This window comes from Lineus longissimus, chromosome 9 (genome assembly GCF_910592395.1).
Source record: "Lineus longissimus chromosome 9, tnLinLong1.2, whole genome shotgun sequence".
Lineage (NCBI taxonomy): Eukaryota > Metazoa > Nemertea > Pilidiophora > Heteronemertea > Lineidae > Lineus > Lineus longissimus.
The window spans coordinates 15,932,077-15,951,131 of record NC_088316.1 but is presented as its reverse complement, the minus strand read 5'-3'; the positions used below and the strand labels follow the sequence as shown (position 1 = coordinate 15,951,131).

Here is a 19,055-nt window from a genome sequence, read left to right as displayed (position 1 = left end):
AAGAAGGAATTGCTGCTGTATCGGACCCACTCATTTGATGCAATTGGCAATATCTCTTTTGCATTGAAGACTCCTTGTTAAAGATTTACTGCTGAGGCTGAATAGGTATTAAATGATGGTTTGAGCCATTGAGAGTCTATTTCTTCCTGGAGTCCTGACTTATTGACTGGCTGGTAATTCGGATGGTCAGAGAGAGCCAAATCATTGGGGGACCTATCCTGTTCCCATGTCCTGTTTAAATTGCCATTTCTGATTTTACTCAAGATAAGGATGTCCGTATATCAATCTACCAGGTGGCAGTATCAGTTGGCTTTCTCTGTTCCCCTTTTTCTGGACACCCCAAAATCTATGGGAAGCCATACCAACAAAAATATTTTTTTGTGGTTTAAATTTGATTTTTGGCATAGTGTTCCGTATTTTGTGGAATATTTCAACAGTTATTGTAAAATTGAGATTATTATGAGTGTCTGGTTGTGGCAATTAATGTGGTAATATGGTCAGATGATTAAACAAAAACGACTGATTCTGAAATTTTAGAATCAGAAGTGTGTCAACACCCGCTCCACAACGAGGCACACTTTTCAATCATGACTCCAGGTAGTCCAATTTCTGTACATCGTAGTGGATCAGTGCGTACATTTTATGATCAAAGTTTTTTTCTCGGAACAAGGATGGGAATGACTCCAATATGGCGGAAATGGACTGTGACAGCTTGTAAATGTGTGGACTTTTAGTGCTGTAGTACTGCCTGTCCTACGTGGAATGACAAATCAATAGGCTTGTGCTTGTTGACTTTCTGCACAATATACTGAATTTCATGATTTGGTAAGTTGTTACCAAGTTTTCTTTTATTTGCAGAATCCCTGACAAATTCCCCCCAAGGCAAAAAGTTCTCCCTGGCCTAGGCCTATCAATCATTCAATATTCAAATTCAATCATCATCAAAATGTTCATCATGGCATGGCCTTAACCCTTAGGCCCTATATTCATGATTTCAAATTCCTATCTCTAGGCCTACTTATCATGCTTTTCTGTGAGGTCAGAAGACATAATGATATTGCACGTCCTGCCCCATGGCCATGATGTCAATCTGAATCTCTGTACGCAGATAAATCATCGCCAAAACCTAGTATAATATAGCTGCTGCAAGATACACCGGTACCACCTAGGTCGGCAAAATAAACCATCTTTACAATAGATCTTCATGGTAAAAGAAGCCAGACAATGGCTCGAGAGGCATTGTCTGGCGTCATTGATCCTTATAACTTAATGTGAAGGTAATCTGTTTTGCCGTCCTCAGGTGGTACCGGCGGCAAGGGCCTAGGCTATTGCCTATTTATTGGTAACAATCGATAACACACAAGACATTGCGATAGTATGTCATCCTGGAGGGGACGTGTACGGACATGGTTTTTAGAATGTTTGTGTACATTTTCTGATGCATCCAAGAATGGCCCTAGAACATAGGAATTTGTGACAACATAGTCATTGGGCCCAGGCCACCAATAAATCTGCCTACTTCTCGGAGTTGTTCTTCATAAAGAGTGAGTCCATGAACTGCAAAATTGCTCTGTCAGGTAGCGGCTGTTCCAAGATACTCACTGGTTACCAAATACCACATCATCTTGCACCTGGTTCAGTATGCTATTACTGGTATGCTGAGTTGATTGAGTGTGACTTCAATCCTTGCAAATCCTTAGGGTAATGTACAGTACAGGAATGAAACAATTCTTGTATTCTGTATGAAATAACAAACTCTGTGTACACAACCCAATTTCCATAATTTGCATTGCTTTTATACATAAATTACCTTAGCTACATGTGCTCGAAACTATTATAAGCTCACCTTTTATAAATATATTTGATGTACTTGGTGCAAGCTTACAGTCATAACAGTGCTCGGAAACATATTTTGGTAAAATCATTATTGCTGTCATCTCGGTGGAAAAGCTTGATAAAGGTTGTTTCAACAGTTATCTTTTATTCTCCAAAAATCAAACAGGTGCATCTGCCTGGAGATTCAAATATTGGTGAATAGAAAATCGAAAGGGCACCTGTTCAGCTAAGTCTTTTGTCAATTTCTGTCTCTGGCAGTCACCCCGGAGGAAGAGGAGATCTTCTAGTTCTACATCTAGTCGAAGTCAATCTGCTGCTGGGTCTACCAAATTTTAATAAATTGAATTGAAACAAAAGTACATGTAGTTTCATCCATTGGTCACATATCTATCCAGTGGAGTGACAAAATCGTATAACTGTAATCACTTTTTTATCGTTTCATTATACAGGTTGTTCATAAACGGGGAATTGTTTCACAACAAGTGACAACGCAGCCAATATGAGACGAAATTCAGTCACGATCATCAAGTTTTTCCTCGTGGCGATACTTGTCATCACGATTGGACCTCTCATGATGAAAATGATGCCGAGTAATGGAGACAGGGGCCGAGGACCATTCGGAACTGGGGACTTCTTACCACGGCCTCCCAGAGAGGTGCAGGTGAGCAGTTTTTACTTAACCGCATTTTAAAACTTGATCAGGTTATCATTTGTTTGGAAACATTAACAAGTTTAATGGTCCAGCCTGCCTCAAGCTAAGACTCTGAATACAAGAATAATGCTTTCTTTGTTACTAGACAAATGGACATTTAAAAAAGAAAATCTTTGCCTGTGGTATATTGGCAATAATGCTATTACTGGTATGCTGGGGGATTGATGGGTATTTATTCTATAGTAAAAGACTTTGAGATTGCATTTAATGTATTTTGCTTCTTCAAAAGCAAACTTTTGAGTAATCCTCTCTGTACGAATGTATGTATTGACTCAACTTCTGCACACATGACAAACATCCATAATTTGATGCAGATTATCAATCAGAACTCTTTGTTGACCTGATGAGATGAGAAATTTGTTTCTTTTTCCTAGGTAATACATTGTTAAATTGAGCTACATAACATGTATACTATACTATTAATCAGAAGAGACAGCTGCTAGAGCAATACATGTCCACCATTTGCATGGTTGTTGAAATATCATATATCATGTGCAGGGATGTAGCTTTGATCAGTACAGTGGATAGTATTATTGTTGGCTAAGGACCAGGAGTTGATACCAGCTTTGTCAGTGAGAGATGACTCCAGAGATTTCCATGTGAGTTGCTAGTTAACTGTTCCTGTCTTGGAAGTCAGGATTTGAAAGGTCTCACCCAATCCAATCCATTGTCTCGTTCATTTTTCTTTTTGCAATGATATGATGTTGCCATGGAAAATCTTCCAAGACCTTTCTGTCATGTCTGTTTGGAAATGTTGGCTTGAGCTTGTGTGGGTATTTCATATATCCTTAATTTACGAAAGGGTAAAAGAATCATGAATAGCAGAAGCGTCTTGCATGTCTTGACCTACCAAGTCTTTGATATCGCAACTGTGGCTTGTGATACAAGCTACAGGAAGCCTGGATGCATGAATCATAGAACTAAAACATTGCTGTTAAAACTGCAGTGATTTCATGATAACAATGGTAGTGTCAATGGTAGTGGTGTATATCAGACCAAATTAGAAGGCATCAAAATGACAAAATGCGTGTTTTCAGCTTGTTTAACTTTAAGTTTGTCAAGAAATTGTCTGCGAATCCTCCTCCCCAGCACGCCATCTTCTGGCCAGCTCGGTAAACTTATTACCCGATATCTGTGGTCAACATGCCATGAGAAATAGATGGGTTTATGAGTGCATCATGGCATGTGGGAAGGGATGATAAGTTGGAGTGATCAGGTCGATGTGATAATGGAATGGCAGATTATGTCTTTGCGTTTGTGGTCCTACTAAGGCAAGTATATTATTTCTCAAGTCGTCATTGGACTTGGAGTGATGCCTTCACTGCGGTTTCAGTAGTTTTTTGTGCCAAAACTTGGAAAAGAGTAGTGCCAATATCACCTGCTGGTTAAATAAGGACTAAGCTGATGTTTAGTCATTTTTTGTTTTTGTTGGTAGATTACTTGAGCTCGACAGAAATGTCACATCCTCCTTTCTTTATAATCAGCTCAAAAAGCCAATATCACTCACATTACGTCCGAACAAACAATCTAAAATGACAAGGTGATGGTGATTATCAAGATTCTTTGTTCAAATATCATAGTTGGAAAAAACGGCTTTTATTGAAGGAAATTGATCATTGTGAGTACTTTGTAGTTAGCCATGGTTGGACACTGGGTTTATTGGCCTCCATCTTCGTCCTGTTGTAACTTTGAACACTTATCTTCCCTGGTGTTCTTTGTTGCTGGTGAAATTGAGGGTCAAAAGAAGCTGTCAAAATAGAGTGCTTGGTCCCCTTCTTTTGCCAAATTGATTCCATTGACTCTCCATGTATTGTAGCCAGTAACCAGAATATCAATTTGATTCACCCCAATGATTATGTACATCCATAAACTTGGTGGTATATTTCACAAAATAGATACTTGTCTCTGGAGGTAATACAAACCGGTCTATTATGTCTAACCACTACTTTGATATTCCTCAGATTTACCCAAGACAGGATTGTTGCAATCAATTGTGTCTTCCATTGGTACAGTGGCTGGCAGGTGTGCACTGGCATTTCATCAGAGCATAATGGGCTAAATTAGTGATTCCCTACCAGCGTTATTGCCCATCAGTAGATCACTGGTAATAATAGGGATATAAAATGGGCTTAGAGGAAAGCTCTCAACCTAAAAAAGCTGATGTCCTCCTAGCATACGCTACATTTAGTGGAAGCGCAAACACAGTATCATTTGAAAGACCTTGCCAAAACACAACAAGATCTTTGGTAATGAGTTTCAGCAAGGGTATTGTGACGGGTGTGTGACTGTGCCAAATGATATAATTGGGAGCCTGACTGTTATTGTCTGAATTGATAAAGAGTTAACGTTTCAAGTCAATATTGATCAATCCAAGTCGGAAGATGAGAGAGATGAGAGGGAGAGATAGACGTAGATGAAAAAGCGTCATCGGAAACATCACAGATATTGGCACATAAATACTCGCATAATCTTGCACAACCCATCTCATTCCAACAGCTTAATTAATGGTGGCGGCGGGGCCGGATGCTGAGCCTGCGGCATCTGAAACACACTTATCATAACACATCTGACGATTAAGGATGATGGCTTGTCTGTCGGGCGGCTTGAATCATTCTTTTATGAGTAATCAATCTTTTTCTGTAAGAACTTTTGTGTTACAGAACATTGGCAGTATAGTATTTTTATTTCTTTCAGCTTATTGGCGCATAGTGTGTTGATACCAGTGGACTGAATTTGGTGTAAAGATGTCCAGAATTGAACACTCTGAAGATGATTCAGAACCCAACATTTGCCAAATGTCCTTATGTCCTGGCTACTGAACAAGCTGCTTTATGTATTACTTGTCTAGCAGCACTCCTCAGGGGGGTATGATACATTGTCTTTACTTTCCTCCACCTATCAGATACCCGTCCCCATCAGATATTGATGAGAGTCTGTAATTTCACCTGCAGTTGTCATAACGATATAACGATATTGTTTCCAGTACAGGAGTCCCCATATTGATCGCTGAATGAATAATTAAGCGGCAGACAACAATATGAATTGTCATGAGACATGAAATCGAAATCTTCTATGGGGGGGTGTTTTAACTAAATTATGTTATTTTGTATAACCAGTATCGCGGCTGATGGTTGCCGCAGCAGCCATCTTGTGTTTCGTTTCATATTACTTACTAAAAAAATGCAATCTTTTGCCAGTGGTTGGTTGGACACATTGCATATGCAAATATATTGGTCAAAAAGCTTAGAACATCGACGCAGTCTATTCCTTGATGGATTTCATTTTCATGTTTATTCCATTCGTTGTGCTTCGTTCCTTGAGAGTATGTCAATTAGCAATCGACTTTTGCTTTGATCAATCTTGGTAAGATCAAACTTGAAATGTTAGATGATTGATTTTCTATGGATAAATTTATAACGTCAAAGGTAGCTTGACTCATGTGTAAGGAAAATCCCCCGGGGCTACCTGAAGCTATTTTGAGTAAACAAAAACTTTCTTGCGTAGCATGTGATTAAGCCAACTAATGATGGCGAAGCTTGGACAAACTTCTTGGCATGATGCGTTGAGCGTCTGTGGGTAGGAGTCATGTAGGAGATGGGCAATGATAATAATATGGCAAATTGAAAAAGGTGGAAGAGTGCTCTCATGCTTTCATCAACCTCAGTAACCATTGAAGCCATTGTGAATGAGCTGAGTAGTGTGTCAGTGTTAACTCTTGATAGGTCGGGATGGCAAGAATGTACCAAAGTTGTTCACAACTCAGAGCTTTTTGAAGGAAAATCTGAATGTGACATGGGCATAGTCCTGTGCACGATACAGTCTGACGTTTCACCAAGGCATCATTTGCCCCCCCCCCCCCCCGATTTCAAGACCACTGACTACATCTTGCCAAATACGGGCAAGGACCTGTTGACATTACCATCCCTTCATTTATCGTTCGTTACAGTTTTACAGCATCTAAAGGTCAAAGTTTTCATAAGCAACACTTGGCATTTCACAAATTTCTGAATTCACTCGCTCACATATTTATTACATCAGGCCTCAATCCTACAGTCGGTAACAGTTCATAACGCATTGCATGGTCTTGGACTTCTGCAACCAAAGATCAATCAATATTACCAAGCTGTGGTGGAAGAACACATGTTTCTACCGAATCAATTCTGTCATATTTCTCTTGTTCTCTTATGATTTGTGCGCTTGTGCATGATGCAGTTTGTCGAGTACTGTTCATGCATGTAGCTTACATGTAGCAACCCATTAGCGGTACATTAGTCAGTCAGTGACGATAACTTGCTGCAAATTACAGGCAGTGAATTCATGCCAAGTTAAATACACACATATTACTGGACTTCCTCTATGATATTTGACAACATTACCTAATGACCAAATATGTATGTAGTCCTTTCGCACTGAACAGAGGACAGGGCATCAGCTGGACTACTTAAGATCTTAAGGATTGCCTCATGACATAGTTTTCATGACATAACACGCCCTTATGAATCTATCTTATTTCAGCATCCAAAACTCCTGCATTTTGAGATCTTTGTGAATAGGAACCAGCTTAAGATGACAAGTGGAGCACTTAGCGCAGTTGACAAGATCAAGAAACCCTAACTGGGTTACTTGTCAATTTCACCTCCGTTGAAATGTCACTGATCCAAAATACAGCGTCTTATTTTTTTCCATTCCTGTATTTTCAGCCTCCAGCAGCTGTGGGTACTCTGCACCGCATCGACTGGCACAATTATACAGAAATCGCTCTCCTGCAGAAAAGAACAGGTAGGGATCAATAAGAATCAGCAAGTCTTTCGATAACTGCTGAATATAGAAAGCGAAGTTAGCGAAAGAACATTTCTCTGTGTTATTGAATTTGTGCATTATTTCTATGACTTCCCTGGAAGGGAGCAATAGATCTGGTGCTGGTAACACGGTGAATTGCATTTCTGTTGATTCAACACATTGTTTATTGCTTCCTGCTTCAAACGAATCAGAAAGTAAAACTGTTAGCTCATCTGCCTCGTTCGCCCCATCATATCGTATCTCAACCACACCAATATGTTCTCATAAAATCAGTCCACCAAAGCAGAAATGATCCACTAAAGTTAAGCCGTATTTGGCTCATTTCGCCTGGCAGGGCTGAATGTTGATATGATTCATTAATGCGGCTAGAGGGAATTCGATAAATCTCCCCAGGTTAGGGTAGAGCTGATGAGCCCGGAGCTGTGTGTCTGATCACCGCTTTGAGTCGGAGCCGATGGTTACAAGTCTCCCAGATGAGCTGATGTAAGGCAATAGGAGCATACTTCAGCAAATGGGGGCTGTATATTACAATCTTTCTGCGATATCCTTGAGGATGATCATTATGATAATCTCTCCCCGGGTTAGATTGCCTTGATGGGTCTGAGGCGGTATCTCTGATCGCTGCCTTGTACTGTAGTTACATTTCCCAGATGAATTGTTGTTCGTGATTCAATTCCATCATGGTCTGAGGGTGTATTTCAAGCTACCATCTCCATCGGGGTTGATATTTCATTATGGTATTCTTTGCAATGCCGATGAAACTGATCCTAGATTTAGGTATTCTATAAATCTCTTAAGGTTAGGTCAATGCTGATGATGAGTCTGGAAGGGGACCGCTGATCAAGGCTTTGACAGGAGTTGTGTGTTCTCAGAGAGGCGGTTGTTCGTAAATCAATTCCTTTATGGTCTGAGGCAGTCGAGGCATATTTCCATCTGGCTAGATCAGATAGTTTGCTGAAGTGGAATGTTAGGTATGGAGAATTCCTCATTGCTCAGGTCGGGTCAAACAGAACCCTGAGAGAAGATGCAGTGCTCCCAATGTGCCACTCATCCAGTGGTAAAACTGGCAGAAGTGATCGGGCCGCCATGACAAATGTCAGCTATCAGCAAATCAAACCATTGATCAAGAGGGAGGCATAGATCAGATAGTGGGGTAGCCACATTCTGGAATTAACCAGTCAGATTGGGATGATTGAGGACCATCAAACATGAAATCAACCAATCATGTGTAACTGATATGATGCAGATGAAAACTTTGTACACCAAATCCACTGAGTCTTGTTGCTACCTTTTTCCTGCCAAGATGAAATGTAAACAAACTCTTGATAGAAAAGTTGAACATTCTTGAATCAATTCCAAAACCTTCCTAGAGCTTTAACATGTTCCCCACTCCAATCTGTATAACATATGGCACTTTCCCACAATTTCCAACTTATCATTCGTTTTCTGGGTTAATGGAGAGCTTTGGATGTTTGATCCACAGAATAATCTTCTGAATTAGCGTTTAAATTGGTGTTTGATATCTCAATTTACCTCTGTTTCGATTCAAACGACAAAGTCACACTTGTAGCCTGGATGCAGTAGTTCACAAAATGCTTGTAACTCATCTGGTCAGATTGTCTTCAGTGACGATATCCAGTAGACATGCTTTTCGCTTTTCTCAAGCTATAATTTGAAAGAAGACTGATAAGCCATTGTAACAACCATCACTTATTGCTTAGACTGTCAATTTCATTGGAGAAACCACAAAAGTGGTGCATTTGATATTTCCCCCCGGGAATCTAGTTCTTGAGTTTCACTCAGTATCAGATTCAGAAACAAGTTGGATTGGATTCGAATTTGCATTCATGGCCAAGGTTGATTGGATTTAATGGATGTACCATGAGCTGGTCAGCTAAAGACAGGGTAGGGGCAAATTTATGCTGAGCAACAGAAATGCATATTTCAGAGGCATATTGCTGGGCACTTCCAATCCAATGGCAAGTTTGGTCATGGCAGTCAGTAACGTGTGTCTCAAAATTGGTACAGGAACTCTTTTTCCAGTAGTGGAATCAGGCGTAAACAGAATACTGTCTTTTTTCATCCACCTTCTTTCTGATGTCTAATCATCTCTCAAAGGAGTTTTTTACCAATTTCCTGCTCTTGTCATGAAAATGGCCTGTTTCCTTTGTGGCAGGCTGATATTTATCTCTCTGTCTTAGTTCATTAGTGCAAGTCAAAGAGAAGAGAAAAAAGTAATTTCATCTTGTGCATACAGCAATTTTCGAAACCAGCAAAAACCTTGGCAGCCAGCAGTCTATGTCTCACTATGTTTACAGGAGTGTAAGGAGAATCCTCTGGGTATTGTATTAACAAACTCAATTTGTGGCAGACTTTGATATTGAGAGGATCTCTCCAAATCCATTACCTCAAATAATTAAATTATCCAAGTTAACTTGTTTGATTGCTTAGTTGAATGTGCCAAGCTATTTAGTTTTAAAATTGGTTTCTTGATTAAAGTGCATGTACGATTTTTTATTGAGTTTTATGCCAAAAGGATTGAAGTTGAATTTTGGAACTTTGGAGGTATTTTAGTGGCAAATTCTGTGGTGTGGTCTATTGTGGTATAGCTGTAGCCAAACTGTGGATCAGCTGTATCATTCACTGGTGCCAATACCTTGAAGGTGTAACACGTACTAGTTTCAAGATTTTCTCCATTATATCTCTTCAGGTCCGGGAGAACAAGGCAGGGCAGTCCGTATTGATGGCAGTGAGTCCAAAGAGAAGGATAAACTCTACCGTGTCAATGGTTTCAACGCCTTGGCAAGTGATAAAATATCATTGCATAGATCATTATCAGATATCCGCCATCCCGAGTAAGTACACCTGTTCTTCTTCCTCTTCCTTATTCCTAATTGTCTTCTTCTTCTCAAAGAGTAACATAGTTCAGTTGGCAGTTGGAATCTCAGTCTGACAAGCTTTGCCATGCAAAGGGCAACTTGACTGAATTAACCCCAGGTTTCATTGATGGCCTGGCATCAGTTAAAGACAGCTTCTGTTCACAGTGATTTCACATGGACCATATGTCACATAAAATTATCGATACTGTGAACAGAAGTGTTTGTTGCATTCTTGTTCATCATTTATCAACAGGCTCTCTACTTTCAGTTGTAAATCTGAAAAGTACTTAAATAAACTTCCGAATGCCAGCATAATCATTCCATTCCATGATGAACATTGGACGACGTTACTACGGACCGTCCAGATATCGTTAGACAGAGCACCAAAACATCTTATACATGAAATTATATTAGTTGATGATTTTAGTACAAAAGGTAAGTGTTTGCTAACTTGATCTCGACCCTTACCTCATGATAAACAATGCGCATGTTGTCATTTGGAACTCGCCAGGATGATGAAAACAGTAGGATTTGGCAGCTTGACCTTCCAACCCTCCTCTAAGAAGCATCTGAGATGTTAAAAACTAAGACGACATCGAATACGAACACTGTACATGTACCTGGTACGCCAGAGTCATTTCAATCATTAATTCACCCAACATAAAAGTACTGTTGTACCCTTCATATTATAAATTATGGCATGGAGAGAAACTGGTGCTGTCATCTGCCTTTGTTATGTGGAACTCCCCTGTCTTCATTCTGATGTAGCACATGTTATAAGACTCATGACTACATTTTGAATATCGGTGTGTTTCAAACCATTCCCATTCCCATTCCCAATCTGAATGTCATGCGTCTGTTATATTGGTGTCTTTACAGATTTTCTTAAAAAGCCACTAGATGACTATGTCAAGAAACACTATACAAATGTAAAAGTTCTCCGAGCCAAAAAGCGTGAGGGTCTAATACGAACTCGATTACTGGGGGCCAAGGCTGCCACTGGTCAGGTTCTCATATTTCTAGACTCACACTGTGAGCCAAACATAAATTTCCTGCCTCCTTTATTAGGTAAGTGATTGGTGGTCGGTACCAAACTCCCTGCAAATCTTGTTTTGTGACAGTATATATGAAGAAGCAGAGAATTTTCCAACTTTGATATTTGCCTCGGAGGCACAAAATGTTGGACCAGATTTCATGTTCTTGTGTCATCCGACTCTCCATAGTTGGACAGTTCTAAAATGCTGAGAGACTTGGCATTACATGTCATTACATGACATCAGTTTTCATCCTTGCATTACAGATCCAATTGCTCAGGATCGCCGGACAGTTGTATGTCCATTCATAGATGTTATCGATTATGAAACGTTCCAGTATCGAGCGCAGGATGAAGGTGCAAGGGGAGCATTTGATTGGGAGTTCTTCTACAAACGTCTGCCATTATTGCAAGAAGATCTGAAACATCCATCCAAACCATTCAAGTGAGTGAAATTGTTTTTACCATGGCTACTTTCCTCTTGATAACTGCTTGAGTGTCCAGCTCCCAGCATCATCACCTTCGTCGTCTGCCTCAACTGTTACTATCAAAAGAGGTGTATAGCTAACCAGTTGATACTCGCAGATACCTCTTGGGTCCAGTTAATGCCTATGATATATTACACTACAACTAATCTTTATTGATCATAGCCTCTATTTGTTTCAGGAGCCCTGTCATGGCTGGAGGTCTGTTTGCAATAGATGCCTCGTGGTTCTGGGAGCTTGGGGGCTACGACCCGGGGCTGGACATCTGGGGAGGAGAGCAGTATGAGCTCTCGTTCAAAGTGAGTAACAGGCCTGCTTCAAGACAGGGTAACATTATAATAGATTATTGTTCCAGTCAAAATGGAACGTCACTTATGTTTGAAATTCAACATGAATTGGACATTCTCCGTTCATTTGGTGCGTCTGATCACACCTTGGTCTTCAAGCCGCATCAGTGATGCGGATTCCTTGAAACAAACAACAGTAATTCCCAAATATGTGGCTGATGTTGGAATTAATCTAGATGATTCATCTAGGAGATTATGAATTTGGTAGTTTGATCAAAATTTGTGGCAGTATCAATGTCGTCTCGTACCAACATGCATCATCTCAGTTTGAATTTCAGTCTGAAATTCTCAGCTATGTCTCGCTCCATAAGTTGAAGACACATTATCTGTGGAGTCGAGACTAAAACGGAATATTCTCCCTATTTGATCCTCTTCATAGCTGCTTCTGATGATTGTGCAGTCCTGACGAGACTCAAATCTTCTGTTTACTTTGTATCCGTTTAGATTTGGATGTGCGGAGGACAAATGGTTGACCACCCGTGTTCTCGAATCGGGCATATTTATCGTAGATTTGGAATTTTTTCTAGCGGCCGATTAACAGAAGTATGATAACAATGTAAAATCTCCGAACTAGGAGCTTGTTATTTCTCCATTAATTTGCTTTACTGTCAACCTCTCTTTTATTTTGGGGCAGAAGTTGTGAAGAAGGATATTAGAGAAAAATGGAAAACGCTCCCCTTACTCCCTTGAAAATAAAAGAAAAGGGCAAAAAATAAAGCCAGAAAACTCCTAGGAATCATTTTATGAAGATATGACCGAGGGAGAAGGCATTCCCATAGTGGTGATATGCAACTTGTCCTATGTTATAAACTGCCACCTAATCTATTTTCTTCAAGATTTGGATGTGTGGAGGCAGAATGATCGATGCCCCGTGTTCTCGTATTGGGCATGTCTATCGTAGATTTGCTCCTTTCACTGGACTCTCGCGATCACTAGGCCATGTATGACAATATTGGTAACTCTCCCAACCTAGTCATAGCTTGCCTATTTGTATGACCCCCCTAGTGAGGAGAAGGCAGGTAGTGGTGTTATGCATCTTATATGGCCGAAAATTTGAAGTAAACTTTGATGGAATGATTTAAAACTATCTTGCTGAAAATTTTTTTTTTCCGTGGCCCTGTTGATATAAAACTTCGGATATGTGGGAGAGTTCCCCATGTTCCCATTGAAAACTTCTATTGTTCATTTGGAACTGGAAAGTTGTTTCCAAGAGTGATGGGTTACACTCCCACTGACTCTGCCTGGACATTTTTGGACAAACTCAGGAGGTTTCTAGGCTCATATTTCAACCGATTTTTAAAGAATGGTTAGACCTTTTGGACGCTCTTTCTATATTTGTGTTATTTTCTTAGATCTGGCAGTGTGGAGGGACAATGATTGACATGCCATGCTCCCGTATAGGCCATGTCTATAGAAAGTTCATGCCCTTCAGCGGTGCAGGGTCTGGTGACTATCAGGCGAGGGTAAGGCGTGTATCTTGCTTGGGGCCTGCAAATTCTTATCTAACTGTTCTCTGGTAGTGAACTAACCTTAGAGCATGCACACATGTAGTGAAAGTTACAACTAGCCATCACTATATACTGTAGTGTAGGCTATAAGAGTTCCTTTTAGAGGGTTACCCCTCCCCACCTCCCAGTTGGGAAAATACTATGGCATGCTTCGTGTGATAACCATTTGATCCATTTGTACATCTAAAAAGAATTCATGGACACTAAAAAACTACCATGGTAACAGGCTAAGATGGGAAAGTAGGCCCCCTCTTTATCCTGCACACTTTAACATTAGGCTTTTTTCTCAGATTTGGCAGTGTGGTGGAATGATGCTTGATGCCGGTTGCTCCAGGATCGGCCATGTTTATAGAAAATTTAGTCCTTTCACGAGCAGTGGTGCAGGTGATTACACCTCGAGGGTAAGCTTGCCGTTTTATTGCTTGAAAAGAGATTGCTTATAATGAGAGTCATATCACTTCGAGGAACTTCTAATTACCTGTTTGAATGACTTTTCAACTTCTAATTCAAGGTTATGTCTAAAGTCTCCCACACTTTTTCATCACTTAATCCTTCTATTTGTCCATGCCTCATTGATATATGAAAATACACCTAGCTTGGGGAAAGAGTGTAACTCTTTTAAGCGGAATATTCTACTCTATGAAAGTAGGCGGTTTTGTAGAATGTTTATTTTGTTTGGCGCAGCGTGGCCGACCAAGTGATCGAAGTATCTTCTGCTTTTGAATTTAAGGGAGAAGTTTTGAAATATTCAGAGATGAATACCCCTTTAAATGTGTGGTTATGACAGTGATTATAAGCGATCTCTTTTGATCTTGCTGCATGCTTTTGGCTCTAACAAAATGTATATTTGAAAAAAATGTTCTAACTGCATTTCTTTACAGGGGTGGATGGTTTAACAAGGATACAAGTGACAAAGGAATTGAGAAATTTCATTGATCTGGCAGGGAGAATCTCTTGCTTGGCATTATTAATTTATCACAATTTCTGATTGTTGGAGTAGATTTTTTTAATCCGATTTGTACATTGGAAATAAGCTCTTGGCATTTGGTGTTTTCAACTTATCAACTTAGGACAGAATACCAAGTCTCTTCTAAAGATGACAAGCTGGTCGAGAGTATCGAAATTTTTCTCATGCATGAATTTAACTTACTGTACCCTGCCAGATAATGATTTCCATTCCTCACACCAGGTGACAGCACGGTCCAGTCATGGGACAGTCATCCGAGTCTAATCACACATTTCATCTTCTCTTTTCATGTTCTGTCATGTCTATAGATATGGCAGTGCGGTGGCAAAATGGTGGATACGGCCTGTTCTCGGATAGGCCATATCTATAGGAAATTTGCACCGTTCCCTAACCCGGGTATAGGTGACTTTATATCGAGGGTAAGCTGGTGGTGTAAGCAGACGGCCGACCTCTGTTCCTTTAGCTTTTTATGTTGTGTCCAAAAGTAATGCAATAGTTCTGTACATCTGCAGATACGTACTGTTTGTCTTGCACCCATGTTTTTTGAATCTCTTTAATTCACTATAGTCTGACTGCGTCTCACTGTCTGTAAATCTCCCTATATCACTACAGTACTACCTAAATAATGTTTCAATGAGGCTTTTATACATTGCATTCTAGCATGTTTTTGATATGCTTCTTGTCACTGTTGTCACATCTATGATTTAGAGTTTTATTCAAAACCTTTACCTAAGTTTATAAAAGTGATATGTTGAGGAATATGTAAGCGTCAGACATCTAATAGAACAAGATCCATGGGAGTTTACTAGGGACTCTTTGTGAACACCTACTTGGTCATTCTCCTCATACCTGTAGAGCAACCTCCTTGCCCATTTGGTTTCATCCAACCTAGTTGTACGCCAAATCCATCTACAGTTATTATAAAACCCCTTTTCAGGTCTGCTAGACAGCTACACCTCCAGCTTATCTGTTAATGAACTAAAATAAGAAATGCGTCTTGTTTGCCTTTGTCGAAGGGTATCCAGTGCCAACAAGAAAAATATAACCACTGATGTTGATTTTGTGTCACTTTCAATGTCGGCCAAGATCAGAGCGTGATTATAACACATGTGACTCCATTCGCCCATGCCATTGATAAAACAATAATACCTGACTTATTGGCCCATCCCCATTCAAACGATTGTAATGATTGAGGGCGGAGCCTCATTCCTTGTATTCGAGGTTTTAGAGTATACTTATTATTATTATACAGAATTACAAGCGTGTAGCCGAAGTTTGGATGGACGAATACAAGGAGTACTTGTATAAGCGCCGGCCCCACTGGAAGACTGCTAATGCAGGCGACTTAACTGCCCAGTTTGAGATACGGGAGAGATTAAAGTGTAAATCATTCAAGTGGTTTATGACAGAGATAGCGTTTGATCTGCCCAATTTCTATCCTCCGGTTGAGCCGCCGAATTTTGCTGAAGGGGAGGTAGGTCATGAAGTTTTGTGTCTCGTGTTTACATGCACTTTCAGGGAAAGAAGACTTAGAGGTTTGTCGTGACCAAGAGGGGTATCCTGTCACAGCATTTTTGGTTGATTTGTTCCCTGTAAAAATTGGAAGCTCTTCATCTGACAGGTTGAGAGGCTTGGTTCTTCTGTCTCAGAGAGATCTACCTTGGAGCCCAGAGTTTTTTGGTCAGGAAATGGTCATAACATACCTGAGAGAAGAACTGATGGGGAACAATCGCCTGCTAAAATGTGCTTTATGAAAATGATTTAGATATTTTGTTGCTTTTGCAGATAAGAAATCTTGGTGCCAACATGTGCATCGATGCCAAGTTCAGGAGCAGCAATGAACGGTTTAGCATTGAACAATGCATGTCGGATAAAGCTGGATTATCTGGTGAACAGGTAAGACAAGTACCAGTGTAAAACAATGTCACAACTTTGCCTACAAACAGTATTTCAAACCTTGCAATCAAAAAACAAGTCTTGAAGCACATCAGCATAGCAACAAGAACTGATGATGTCGTCTGTTGTTCACCTTGAATGTTGTTGCACGGAAATTGAGTCAGTTTCTCCTGATGAAACAGGTTGTTCTGGCGTGGTAACTGCTCACTAGTTGGTACGAGTGTCATCGGAAATAAAAGAGGGCCATATCTTTGATTTCCACCAAATTCAATCAGATGGCAGATGCTAGCTCATACTGAGTTTATTCAGTTGTTCAGGCCTCTGAATACATTCAGTGTCCAATCTATCCTCCCAAGAACTCGAGAAGTTACTTCACTATTTCATTTTTTTCCAGCAATTTGAGCTTTCCTGGCACAAAGATATTCGTCCAAAGAGAAGAAACGTTTGCTTCGATCTGTCACAAAGCCGCGATAGAAGTCCTGTTATATTGTTTGGGTGTCATGGTATGCAAGGAAATCAGTTCTGGAAATACAACACGGTGAGTGTCTCGAAGACAACTGTGATCTGCCAATCTAGAAGTTGGATGTCAGTTGTTATTGTTAGATTTCGGAAGGCCATACGGACTGGTCATTGTTGGAATGGGCCGATGTAATTCCATTTCTTCTTCAGCGTTCACTCTGCACTTGGAGAAGTTGTCCTCCAGGGAGTATTTCTCCTCCAAGGCGGGATGAGTCAGTTGACAACCTCTCCTGTCCTGTATTGACACAAGAAAATAAACCAAAAACTTCTTTAAAATCCTGCTGTGGTGATCCTCAGCTCTTGTAAACTTCTCATGTTCTTCTTTCCAGCGGACACAGCAGTTATTCCATCCTGTATCTCGACTATGCATGGATTGCGACGGTGGCACCAGAGAAATATTCGCCAGAGCATGTGATAGCAGCGTACCAACACAACGATGGAAATTTTCAAAAGTTAATTTAAAAGAAATGAAAAAATTATGGGACTCTTCTTCCTAACCCCAATTAATGGTGCCTCAGAAGTGTGTAAATGTACAGATGAGCTATTTTCTACTTATGGTGAGCACAGGTGTTGGCCTGACTCACATGATTGGTGCCACTTTAACCCTTCAAATGACTTGTATCTGATTTTTATCATTCTTATGATTTGTTGATATATGAGGACATTGTTATTAAAAGAATGCTTCGTGAGCTGATTTCCTTCGAGCAATCGTTCCCTATGCAATAGTAAGAAAGAAAGTTCAAAGAATTTTGTTAAATAGGTAACTGGGATTTGTTAAAAACAATAAATTTTGTAAATAAATGTACTTAATGCACAAGAATAGTAGGTATGGGTGTTGCCAGTGCATGGATTGTTGTTGTTATCAGATTTTAGGTGATACTATGTGACCCATCACATCATTCTACCCAAAATGAGTAGCAAGTCACATTTGTGACATATGGAGTCATCCACATGTTCAGATATCTTAGGTTATATTAACCAATGTTCTTTTACCAATCAAGGTTTTAATGGCGAACATCAGCAATTTTCCTTTGAAACAGTCTTGTGTGATGGATTACATATGATTCTTCGCTGGCAACACCTATTGTTGATGTGACATTGTGACATCATATGGATGTCCTGTAGATGTAATTTTTCTACAAAATGTGGCTTTGTTGGTTGTTACAACCAACAAAGCCACATTTTGGAGACATTGTGACAAGACCTGTCATTCCATGAACCCCAAGCATGGTGCTGACGACCGTTGGATCACAGCTCATCTTTATCCAAACTTACTTACTTACTTACCACAACCTTTACATGTAGTGCAAATTCTCTCTGCATTAATCTCATGGTGTTAACCCCTTACGTTACAGGTGCACTTTCCTAGCAAATGTGGAAAATATTGATGGTGTTTACTTCTTCACACATTTTGTACATATTGTTTTAAAGTATACCCGTGTTCATTGTCCACAGAAAGGTACCATCTTTACCTCCGTATTCAATAGCTCCTTCAAGATAATTTCCTTATCTTAACCCACTTCACAAACAATCGCCTTTTTTCGGAGAGCATAGGATGCAAGAACTTTCCTCAACTATCATCTGCATCTGTCTTTGGTGAGCTAGGGTATCATTTTAATAAATAAGTGTTATTAACTTAGAAGTTCTTGTCTACTTATTTGTTCACAATATCATATGATGGAACTACACAAAGAGATGTATTGGCATTGCCTTACGAGGCTGCAGAATGACTGAAAAGGTGTGCAAACCACACCTCGTGTCTCAGTTGCTATATACAGTTTATCGCATAGTGGTTGTGTTATGGCTGGTTGTCTTCAAACTACGATGACATCAATCAAGACACCAGAGCAACTGAAAATCCTGTGAACTCACTGTCTTTCTGGATAGACTGTGGTTTCTGGTGGATGTGGTTTGAAAATCATCATGCTCTGTCTTTAGCTCCTCTATGGCTATGCTTAGGTTGTGACTGTCTCTGGGCTGATTGTGACTATACAGCTGATGTGACTGTCCATGACCATGAATTATTTCTTTACTGATTGACTTGGCCAAATGCTTGATCATCTGCGTATGAAC

General features: G+C 40.0%; 1 protein-coding gene across 6 annotated transcripts; it reads left to right on the top strand.

Annotated features, from left to right (window-relative positions):
* Nucleotides 1-671: 671 nt before the first annotated feature.
* On the top strand, nucleotides 672-18,617 carry LOC135493497 (putative polypeptide N-acetylgalactosaminyltransferase 10). Of its 6 annotated transcripts, XM_064780870.1 has the most exons (14): nucleotides 672-825; nucleotides 2,286-2,497; nucleotides 7,249-7,327; nucleotides 10,059-10,203; nucleotides 10,496-10,662; nucleotides 11,107-11,295; nucleotides 11,528-11,705; nucleotides 11,927-12,044; nucleotides 13,445-13,555; nucleotides 13,891-14,001; nucleotides 15,820-16,041; nucleotides 16,353-16,463; nucleotides 16,858-17,001; nucleotides 17,312-18,617. In XM_064780870.1, exons 2-14 carry the CDS (start codon nucleotides 2,336-2,338, stop codon nucleotides 17,477-17,479), a joined length of 1,905 nt encoding a protein of 634 aa, XP_064636940.1. In that variant the 5' UTR covers nucleotides 672-825; nucleotides 2,286-2,335; the 3' UTR covers nucleotides 17,480-18,617. The 6 variants fall into 6 exon arrangements, with proteins under 6 accessions (XP_064636940.1, XP_064636943.1, XP_064636941.1 ...); XM_064780873.1 differs by lacking the exons at nucleotides 13,445-13,555; nucleotides 13,891-14,001 and adding an exon at nucleotides 14,876-14,986; XM_064780871.1 differs by lacking the exon at nucleotides 13,445-13,555.
* Nucleotides 18,618-19,055: the final 438 nt, after the last annotated feature.